Source organism: Neodiprion virginianus, chromosome 1 (assembly GCF_021901495.1).
Source record: "Neodiprion virginianus isolate iyNeoVirg1 chromosome 1, iyNeoVirg1.1, whole genome shotgun sequence".
Lineage (NCBI taxonomy): Eukaryota > Metazoa > Arthropoda > Insecta > Hymenoptera > Diprionidae > Neodiprion > Neodiprion virginianus.
In genome coordinates, this window is record NC_060877.1 from 26,347,516 (window position 1) to 26,359,535 (window position 12,020).

Sequence of the window (12,020 nt, forward strand, 5' to 3'; positions counted from 1 at the left end):
TAGCCGTACATTGACGTACTTTCAAATGCTTCTTTTATCACCCGAAAGCCAAGTTACGATATGAAAAATTGTCAGGTGGTTAGATCGGATGACCTCGTTCTGAGTAATTATGCTTTTGTATGCATTTACATGACTGTACAACCGCAATTTCTTACACGTTGGAACATTGAATTTTGAACAGGAATTTCAAAATCGAATCAGAGTGTTCGATTCCGAACCAATAAAGATATACCTGCAGGTATTGAGCGCATTTTGACACTGCAGTTACGTGCTATGGATTACGTCATTCTATCGCTTGAAATACGCCGTGATTCGATCCGCATCGACACCTGATGCGTGCATCGCGCCTCTGCGCCCCTCGTATCCCAAGTCTAATAACGCGAAGTGAAAGCTTCACGAGCAAAAGGGTCGAGTGAAGTTTGGTGGCGTTGCGTTGCCTTGACTCGAGTATCAATGCTGGCCCCCGTCGCGTTGGCAAAGCTGGTTGCTCTCGGTGCATACCAGGGTGGTACCAAAGTGGTACAAACAGAAGTGTCCGTCCGGTCGGTAGGCACGCCGCAGATACGCGGCGAATGCCGCCGAAGAACTGGAGCACCGCGAAGAAGAGGGTGAAGGTGGCCGCGACGTCGTGCGTAAGACCAGGTCGCGGCCCGCCAGGTAGCCGGGTTATGCGACGCTCGGATTCCGACGCCTAGCAGCGTCAGCTCCGAGATTCTTCTCGCTCGTTGCACGCGCTGAAGGTATAATCGCCTCGCCGATGGCGTCCGATCGTGATCTTAACCTAGGCGAAGCCGCAATCGAGATTCCGGTGAAACCACGGCAAGACCTTCTTCGAGGACATCCTCCAGCCGGCTCTTGTTCTCCACTCGCTTCATCCAAGGCTCGACTTAACGGCGAGGTGATGACGGCACGGATTTGGTCGCGCATCGAGCCTCGCAGCTTCGCAGCTTCGCGGCTTCGCAGCTTCGATAGGCCGAGGTGCCGAGTAGGTGCCTTCCTCCCAGCGAAGGCTTGGGCCGTGACTGAGTGCTGCTATGAATAGTTGGACCGGACTGTTTGGCTCCGAAACTGAAACGCCAGCGATTTGAACCTCGTCAAATATGCCTGTGTCGACACTATTTTTAACAAAATCACACGCGTGCCGTGGCTGACGGGCCTTGCTAATCACAGTTATGCCCGCATGATTGATTCCATTTAGATTCGGCTCCGTTATTTTCGCTTGTGAACGTGCGATGCAGCTCTCGTCAATCCTGAATACGAAATTTCAACCATTTTCAACAACATTTTCAATGTCATTCGTTTCTTCTTTGTTCCAACGATAGAAATGGCAGTCGTACCTCAGACATCAACGATAACTCGCGCGACTTTCGACCAGACTTTGTTATTATCAACAGTTTTTGCATCATGTGCAGTTGTTCTTCTGTGTCACGGATTCGAAAAATGAATCCCGTATAAAAAAATTAAGAGTCAAAGTTCATTTGATGATTCGGCAAGTAGGTAAAGAGACCAATGAGATTAATCGAAACGTTAAAGTTGATCAAAGCGAAATCTAGCGAGGCGAAGCAAACGGAAGCTCCATCATCAATTGAATCGGCAGAGTCCGTCGATTGTATCGGACTTAATCGGCAAGTGATCGCATGCAAATAGCGCGAACACGGTCTGCAGGTATCGGCGATCCCCGTTGGGCAATGGACAAGCCTCGCGCCTCCTCTTCTCAGATAAAATCTAAATTCTGAACCTGTCCACGAGCCGCGTTGTAAACCGCGAACTCAATGCCGTTTATCCATGCGGCGCATCTCAATTCTCAATTCTCAATCCACCGAGATACTCGATTCTCAAGTCCGGGACTCCGCACCGCCGCAGGGTAAGCATATAACTGCCAGGTTGGTCTCAACGTTATTCGTACACACGCCTGCCTGTATTTTCGTTCGCATATATATCGCGTGCCGCGAACGCGGAGCGATTCCGCGGCTGGTTAGCCTTCAGACTTAGCCTCGAGAGACTAGATGCCTTGTGCCCGATAAGCGAGGTATCAATTTTTCCGCCGAGGATCAAACGGCGTGCCCCATGCAGGTAGTCGGGGTCCCAAGCAAGTAAAGTCGACGTAGATCGCAGAAGCGCAAGGAACGAACTAGCGAAGCGTCGCATTCAGAAACGGCTACGAGTAACGTCTCGTATGATGTCCAGACCCGGCGACGTCTCACGATCCGAATTTAATCGAAAAAGGAACGCATTCCCGTAGCGGAGGAGACGTGTTAACGGTCAGACCTCCGGAATGAAGGAAGTGCCGTGTCCAGTGTAGACTGTCACTTTCCCAAATGCATCGGAATGCAATAAAGGCCACTGCCCGAGCCGAGTGGACCATAGCTCTGACCGGGGTGGACAGACGGTCTTCGTCTCATTGTATGCATATCAGACAGCTGGACAACGGCCAAACTCGGAAACATCGCTCATCGTGGTCAAGCCTTCGGGTACCTTATACCCATCGGATCCGCCGTGCCTCTATAGAGCCGTCCGCTCGCGCAAACTCGGTTTTGCACCTGTGAAGCCACCGGAACGAAGAGCTTGCACCGCGCTGGCGATCCTCTGACGAACGGTCGTCAACTCGGTCCGAGTAACACGGATGGGTAGGGAGGCCGAACCCAGGTGCTACGCACCACGGTGATACCTGCTACCAATTTATATTCCATGTCACTTTTTTGTCCCGGTAGGTATAACAGATGCAACCCAAGAGTCACGGCTTTGGCGCCTTTGACGAGCGAGTGACCCGGGAACATGCGAATCATGCTCCGTAATTCGTCGGTCGACCTACTCGATCGGTTCGATCTCTCGTCAATCGACTCTCCCGGTTCGCGGCGGTCACCCGGCGTCCCGCAGGGCAGGTAGCCCCTGGAGGATATTCTATCATCAAGCACATCTCGCAACGTTGATATCCGAACGAAGATATCCGTGCATTGCCGTCGTCCGCCGGTTATGCAATGCCGCTGTTACAGCATACAGCTATTCCACCTGCGACAAGGTATTACGAGACGTCTATAAGGAGACGTCGTTCTCTCTCCATTTTCCTATAGTCATAAATCCAACTCGTGGGATACTTTGGCCCTCCTGCGTGGGGTCCGCGACCAAGACGGGGGTCGGCATCATTCAACCCGCGCCACTTGAGAGGACCAACGTTGACCCTGCAGCTCTCTTCGAGACTTCTTTCCCATCGCTTTGTCCCGCGTCTGATTGAAAGCTCTCGATCGAGTGCTCCGACTCGCTGACAACTCGACGATGTGCACTTATCACCGCGTCCTACAAGCTTCGGTTTTCTCAAGGACCTTCGAGGGTTTATCGAACACCTTTGGAGGACTGCAACTGTTGGAGAAGAAAAATACCAATATTGCAGTCAATGATGCCACGGTACAGCGAGAGTTTAGTGTTATTTGCAGTGGTCTGCTAACAAAAACTCACCATATGCAATAACAGCTCTGTAATACCTACTTGATCAAAGAACCAAGATTATTGACCAAAGTTATAACAGCTCGTAAGATTATTCTGATAATATAACATGTATATTGGACGCGTACGAATAAAAAGCAAGGCCAACAGGAGATGAACCTGTACTCTCTGGCTAATTTACTTGTTCACAAAGTTACCGAACTGTTAAGTAAGTCCATTTTACAAGAACTAAATTCGTTAGGGTAGCTTTGGTAAGACAAGTATCAAGTCCATGGATCGATTGAAACAGAACCAAGCAAAAAACATCAATTAAGATGATGTGCGATCGCTAACGAACGCGAGTTGGCGTATTATGATCTTTTATTAACACTGGCAATACGACGAAGCTTGATAAAATCATGCATTGTCCGTTCTCAGAAGGTTGGACAATTCGAAATTTGCTCAGCTACCTGATGGTTCGAAGATGAACTATGTAAAGCATGCATCGTAAGCATTCATCAGCCTCCCTCATTCTTGTCATTCCCCCGAAGTAAGGGACAACCGAGATATGGATCCACGCGTGGTGGAATGTTCGGTCATCTCTAGATTCATTCCTGCAAAGTTATTACAAGGTACCGACGTGCTTTTTAGTTACGATGAGTAGCATTAATTGGTCATTTGTGTTACCGCGTATCTTCGAACCGGTGACGCCGTCCCTATGCAGCCAGCTTATTCCAAGACCTGATAAATGTTCTCTCAATTAATCTGTCCGCGTATCCCGCACCGTCCAAGCTTTGAGAAACCGAAGCTTTGTCTGTTTACGGTACTCGGTCGCATCGATCAAGCCGAAATTTTCGCTTGTACCGGTACCGCTCACCATTTCCGCGACACGTGTGTCGTCGTCAATTTGGTAAGTCGGGGTGTCGGAGCGTCGAATAATGCGGGAAAATAGCCGATAGGCGAGCAGGAATCGCGTAGACGATCGCGTACCAAACATTTTGTTTTGACGTTAGACGAAGCGCAGCTTAAATCATTATAACAAATGCGCTCTCAGTGCCGCGCAGCGTCAGTCCCCGCGGCCGGGTTCACCTCTTTGTGTTTTTGCTCTGCATAAATGATGAGCTCCGGTATTTTAATGAAGACATTCCACGGGTGCCTGCCTCCTCGGCGTACGCTCAACCAGATACGCCGAGAGGGAGCTTTCGTGAAGAGACGGAGAGGCCGGTGTCGCTCGCTCTCCTCGCAGAATCGAGAGGCGCACACGCCGTCTCGCGTACGTCTGTCGTTCCCTCTCGTTCGCTTCGCCCCCGCGCTTTTTCCGAGGCTTTATATACCTTGCGGCCCTCTCTTCCTCCCCCGAGATCCCGGCATCGCTCCCTCTCCCTCGCCTCTTCCGTCTCTCTCCACTCTCTCGCTATCAGTGTATCGTCACCTCGACATCCGTAACGACGCCCAACGCTTTTACCGGGACAAGCTTTTTTCGCTGTTCGTAAAATTCGGCTATTTACTCACCGATGGAATCCTACGCACGTTTAATCGCGCGCTTTCTAAATTTAAGCGCACGTTAAACTGAGCTTGAATTCATTACATATTCCAAGTTGAAACTCAGCCGATAAAACAAAAGTTTCATTATACAGGTATAAATTTTTCAAATAATATAAAAAACCAAATTGCATAGCTAGCAGAGTTCCAGTCAGCAAAAAATCTCAGGCGAAACAAAAAATGACCGTAACCTGCGTTTTGGAAGCGATACGAGAGGACTCGGAACGGACGTTGCTCGCACGTGTTCATCTCGGCACATCATCGTCTGACACGGGGTCGTTTGTCCCCCTCGACGCGTCAGTCACGTCTCATTTGCCGCATTCAGGTTGGCAGGGGGTACGAGAACCAGAAATGAATGCATATATAGGCGCACGAGGCAGGTGCAGCGTGATTCGTAAAAATCTTTTGGTCAGATGCGAATCATTGGTGCGCACGGTCGTTTGCGTTTTAATCGATTACGACCGAACGTGATCCCTCCAATGCGTCGCTCGAAAAGATAAATGCACGTATGCTAATGCTTACCGCTGTCTCTGTTTCGCATTTGTTCACGTCTAGGATAAATTTGGTTTATACCAAATTTTACAGAGGCATTCGGATCAAATATTCGATGTGGAACAAACATTCCAAGTACGAACGTTCACCAAAATCTTTTGCGAATATTGGTGAAACTCGATACACTGAGCTTTTTGCTGCCCCTCAACTGCTGTACAACCATCGTGTGAAGGCGATCGAAAATCATGTATTGGTTAAATTTTTTAACCGTGGCAATTTTCAACGGCACGTCAACTTTCTCGACGACAATGAATCAGTTATGTCGCAAAGTCCACACCCGCGTTAGGAACATAAAGCATAAACGGAAGCTCCTGCGCACCCGGTAACCGATTCGAAACGAACAGTCCGCGAGGAAAGGACCGATCATCTATCGAGTTGAGAAATTCCTCAGAACCGCGGTACACCGAAATGACTCGAAACGGAAGGAGTAGCCGGGCAAAAGATGACCAGACACAGGATCGCCGCGGCAAACTCTACGCGGACGGCGTGGGAACCCGAGGGAGAGGATCCGGACCCGGGGCAAAGGAGAGCTGAGGGATGGGAGGGACTGCGAGGACAGGTAGAGGCCGAAGTCCGAGGGTCGCGGCCGTTCTCGAGGGTCCTCCCGGACCTCTGAGGTGACACTGCCGAAATATGCCCGCCGACATTCCTAGATGTTTTTTCCTCCTTTGTCGAGCGCGGCGTCACTGTGTCATCGAGAGCTGTTCCATTGGTAGGCGGCCATCCGGCCTGCCCGCAGGGCGCCTCTTCCAACGATGTTGAAGAACATCGAGTGTCCGTCGAGCTCGGCGTATCTCTGACGCACCCTGCGGGACTCGTGAAAAGCTGAGGTTCGATTCGACAATTATTGACTCGTATTTCCGTTCGCCGATTGTAATATGAACCAATGACTTTCCGCCAGTTCTTGTTTCTGCAACAGTGTATGAAAAGCAGCCGGGGGCTGTTGTGTGTGCGATAAAATCTGGAGTGGATATTCATAACCACGACTGGACCGTTCCAAGCTGCCCCGTCGTTTCAGAGATATCAATAACACGACCCCACGTGTCGAACCCCGGAGGGAGATTCGTCTCGAGGGGTGCAAAGTGTGTCCGGCTGGGATGCAAGCCCCTCGCGTGTTCGGTATTTAATTACCTCACCAGTGGTCGGGGTTCGTTGGCGAGCGGATGCGAATCGCAGCTTAGAAATAAACTGGTGCCAAAATTGAAAGAGGACCTTGTCGATAAAACGAATTGCTCGATTCATCCTTGATGCTGAGTGCAGAGAAGTGACTATCGTCACGTATGCACGAACGTTTGTACGACGGAAAGACTTTACGTCGGTTCTCAAAAACTGAGCCAGGAAGTCTCGCCGGGTGAAACTCCACGTGTTATTCACGTGGTTTCCTGCACTTTTTCCCCGTCTAGCCAACACATGCGTGATTGCGTAACTAAACACACCAATCATAAACGCGTGGCAGAAGAAAGGGAACAGACTGATTTATATGCGAAGAGCAATGCCCTATTTGTATCAACTCCTATTTCCCGCCTTTCACCAGGATACCGAACAGCTTTGCTTCACAAATTTTTTTTTCAACCCTTAACCGATCGTATTTTCCCGTCGACGCTAGATCATTTTACACCTTACAATGTTTTATCGCTCAACGTTTTTTTTTTTTTTTTCCAGGTGAGTAAACCAAACTCCTAGCACATTTTACGCGGCATCCCTCCGATACGCGTTTCGGCTTGCGGTGCACGCTAAAAATTTTCCTTATCGCGATCGAATACATGTGGTATTGTACAAAGAAGGACTTTCTATTTCGTATAAGAAAATTAAACACTTGTAGTTACAAATGTATATCAAGAGGTTAAACCATCCGGAAATTCATTAGTCACTTATTAACTTTGTAATATTTCATTTCGGAACTGTGGGAAATCCTGGAACGTTCTTTTCTTTTCTTCTTTCTTCTATTCGGGTAACACACCGACCGCTCTCAATTTTCTCCACGCATCACAGCATGCGAGGCGGTGTTTGACACTAATTAACTTTTAGTGGGCGTTAAAGTTTCCTTCTCTAACACATGCTCAACCGCACTTTCGCATGATCGATACAAATTTTGAAAACAGGCTAAAATAAAGAAACACGGTACTACATATGCAGGCTTGTAGACGAGAGTTTAATTCCATTGAGCAACGCGTCGAACAGCTAATCGAAAAAGCCAACATATCTTTAGCAACGATACGGTAAATGGCGTTCGTTGTATTACATGTACAGAGGAAATGAACCGCGTTGAGAAAATTCATCTCTTCGAAAGAATGAAAATAATAAAAGAAGAAAAAAAAAAAAAAAAAAAAGGAAGAAAGAAAGATTTCAGTAATTACGCGAGGCAGAAAGATAGCAGGATAGCGGAGAGGCGGCGAGGGGAAAAGACGGGGGAAAGACGAAGGGCGTCGGGGCGTCGGGGCGCCCAGTAAATCTTCCTCGCCGCTTCTCTCGCTCGCTTCTTCCTTATCTGAGCATCGGTCCTCAGCCCTCGTTCCCCCACCCTTGCGGCACGGCGCTCGAGGATTTATTTTATTATTTGGTAGATTTAGTGGCGGCTACCGTTTATTGGAATTTAAACAGATCGGAGATTATGAGGCGACGATGGTCAAAAATGAATTCCGAATCGATTGGATTTCCCTTATAATCCACCGATTCTCTTCTGTATTGAAATAGTAATTATCAGATATAGACAAAAGAATCTCGGCTCCTTGCACCCGGAATTCCCACGGGAACCGTGGACGTCTTCCCAGAACCTTCGTCTCCGTAAAAAGTATGCGTCTTTCTCATTTCATTCCTGAATCTACCATCCAGTCCAATTCAAGGTACATTTCAGGTAGTTTTATACTATCGATTCGTATCCACTGGGACGTGAAATTAATCGAAACATTTAATTTCGGATTTTAAAAGTCTGCAGCTTAATTCTACGCCTCGTAAAATTCTGTGCGTATACGTACCTGTAACAAATGACGTGTGTCCGATTGTCCCGTTAAACCACGAGACAAAGTGAAAGAGCAAATCGTTCCGGCAAAAGATTAGGATTGATGTAAGGTAAGACGAGAGCTGCTCTCCTCCGGCTTACAAATTCGTGTATGAGCGTCGATGGGCCAACGTGACAGATGGTTAACACGTGAGCCGATAAATCAACAGCGAACTATATAAACTAAATCACTTCCTAGCTGGGCAGAAGGTGTCAAAGTTAATTGCCATTTTTCCCATCTCGTTAGCGTCATTTCCGTAGCGGTTCACTCGCGCCGGTTGACCCGCAGTCTTCCAACACGTGTAAGGAAGGCCCGTGACACCGTGTCCCTACACATGTTCCTATCTTCATACGCTCTAAACTTTCATATGTCTCGCTGATCGCTCGTGAACCTCGAAAGTTGACGAGGTGGATCCCCGGCTTTACGACGTTCCTAAATATTCCGGAGTCACGGTCCGTTTGTCGCGTGCCATTTAACGCCATTACCAATCAGACCTCATAAAAATCTCAGCTAACGATCGACGATTACCGACTTCTTCGTATTCGACTTTCGATTTCTTAGGCAAACCTCAAAGCAGTTTTGCTCAAGCTTTATGAGTTGTGTCGATACACTAGATCAGCGAAGCCATTTCGAACACCTGCGGTAAGATCTGTAATAGAAAGCAAACATCACAGGCATTGGGCTTGATTGCAAAATAGTATGAGAGAAATACCAAAGTTATTGCTTGATTCGATTTTGACGAAGAACAAAGATCGGTAATTCTATCAGCCCAAGGACTGGATCATTGCTAGACGAACCTTGTTGAAATCGAAAAACATGTCCATCACATACTCACACGTTTGAAGAATTATTATTTCGTTAATGTACTGTCACCTTTAATTTAGACTACTTTTCTTTCTATATTCACTTACTCAGCGAGTGATCTACGATCGTTGCTTTGGTCCTGCTTATCCTCAACTCAAATCTCATACCAAAGGGAGATAAATATATCTGAAGCATGTGTGAGAGCGGGCGACGTTCCGAGGCATGTTATTCCAAGCGACTCGCGTGCTTAGATTAAAAAACCTGCAGGTTGCGAGTTGTAATTATGTGAAAAACTTGCCGACCCTCTAATATGTACTTTGAACGCGAATCTCCGGCGTATGCTCGAAATCGGTAAATGCGGCCACCGTTAAACACACCGTGATTATACTTGCACGAAAGAGGAAATCTTTGCGAAAAATGGCGTTGAGCCTCATTCACCTATCCTGCAACGACTAGAGCAGACGTTTTCTTGTAGAGTATATATACTCAAAATACGAGGCGTCGCTCGGCTCTCTCATTACGTGCTCGATTAACTTTCGGTGTGCACCAACCCCATTTCTCTCTCTCTCTCTCTCTCTCTCTCTCTCCCCCTCGTTCTCTATCTGTCGACCTCTCTCTTCCTCGGTCGCTCCGCAACCGCGCATTCGTGCTTTCTCTCCTGAAGCCTGCAACTCGAGTGGTAATTAACCCACGTAATAGAAGGAGCCGTGCAGAGCAGCGAAACCGAGGACCGAGAAGAGGTCGACAGTCGTGATATAGGCACCGAATATCAACACTCTCGGAAAGCGAATATTTCCGCGTGAAATTTACTGTCCGAAAAGTGTGCAAGCTGGCTAATCGAATTACGCTTCGGAACGGAAAGCTCTTATCGCGGGTGGTTGAAAAAGTTCGCGGGCAGGTGACGAAAGGTATAAAAGACATGTCCGTATGTGATAACGAAAGATTTATTCACACCTACAATGAGAAAGTGATAGTAGTGGTGATTAATCCGACTGCAGGCAGGCGGGGGAGGCGGGTATAAAGTACGTATATGCATAGGTAGAGGTCTATCTACAAGTATGTAGGTTGTTATATGACAGGCTAATGACTGCGTAAGACACTAAGCATGTGATGCGTGGGAATGCGTGTTAATTCGTGGTGAATATGCAAAGGCAATCGGGAGATGGCGAGCGATCCACGAACGTACTGGAAAATAAAATCCGAATGATCGATTGATATTTTTTTCCGCTTCGTTACAATCGATTAGTCATTTTTTGATCGTTTTTTTTTTTTCTTCTTTTTTCTTTTACTCTTTCTCCTACAACGGCAGATATTATTCACCGCCTGATCGTAACCTTACTACATACGATATAAAATAACAATTATATCAATATTATGGCAAGATCATTGGTCAATAAATACTTTCCTTATATTCTGACTGAATTTACCAAACAATTACTGCAGTCGATTGTGAGGATGTACAACTCTTTTCAACAGCTGTTCTGCATTCATCGTATCTTTAAATTCGAACGTTAGGCATCAGTTTCCCCGATGACGAAGGGAACAGTTGCACGCAGTACGGAAAGTGTGAATTTCAACGAAAAATGATTTTTATCTTTAAACAATGTCGACTTTTTACTCCGTTTCTTTGTAAACGTGATATATATATATAGAAGTTATTTGTATTTCAATAACGTTGTAATTAGTTGGTAAATTTGGACATTTTTTAAATCTATATCCTACTTGCTATATGAACTAGAGTTTTCTTTCAGCGTCAGCCACTGTCGTCACTATAAGGTAAATAGTGCGCGCAGAGACTATAATTTATATATATATATGAATAATTATATATATATAATTGATAGTAGATCCTTACAAGATTTAGGTAACACTATGTACACTTCAACGCTATTTTAATAACTAATATTGTTATTGTTATCATTATGATTATTACTTATTATTCAACAGTATAATAACAGAGTCCTTTCGATAGGTCATGTTGCCCCAAGGCCCTTAATATTAAACGAACACTCAAGAACGGCGTCATTTATATTTCACTAGTTATGTTATTTTCTATCTGTTCTTTTTCTCTCTTTAGTTTTGATATATTTTGTATTTTTTCTGTTATTCGATAAGAAATTTAGTAAATTTCGTTCTACAAATTGTCCATCACGTCTCCCGTCCTCCGGTAGCGGCTTCTCCGCGATCAAGCCCCAAAAGAAATTCGTCATTCGTATACATGGCACGATGTATACACATAAGACACAAATTTCATTCGAGCAAGTAAACTCGGCCGTTTTTCACGCGGTATCCTAAAACCAGTAGAGATCCTTCGAGTCCTGCACCTGCGACTCCAGACCTGCAACAAAGAAACGAAACGGAAAGATTAGCCGTCGTCGTTCGGCACAACTTACGCTAGAAACCATATATGAACCACAAATCTCTGCTGCGGGTACAATAGCTAAAGAAAGAAGCTTCGAGCGCTGCTGCCGCAAAACGCAGCGCAGCGCGATTGCGGTAATTCGTGAATTTGACTCGTTTGAATAACTCAAACAATTCAAATTGGGTATTCGAAGACCTGTATCCGTACGCAATACAGGCTGAGAAAGAGAAAAGAAAAATTTTTGACGGATGCGAGGGTGCGGACCTGGTGACGGCACCCGCTGGGCGACACGCTCGGTCGACGAAGAAACGAACGAACGAACGAACGAACGGACGGATGAA

General features: G+C 46.5%; 1 protein-coding gene across 1 annotated transcript in view; it reads right to left on the reverse strand.

Annotated features, from left to right (window-relative positions):
- Nucleotides 1-10,243: 10,243 nt before the first annotated feature.
- LOC124296776 (protein vestigial) overlaps nucleotides 10,244-12,020 on the reverse strand; it is a 58,050-nt gene continuing 56,273 nt past the window's right edge. Inside the window, exon 8 of the mRNA XM_046747123.1 lies at nucleotides 10,244-11,655. Coding sequence (XP_046603079.1) covers nucleotides 11,609-11,655 — 47 coding nt within the window. The 3' untranslated portion in view covers nucleotides 10,244-11,608. The remainder of the gene's footprint in view (nucleotides 11,656-12,020) is intronic.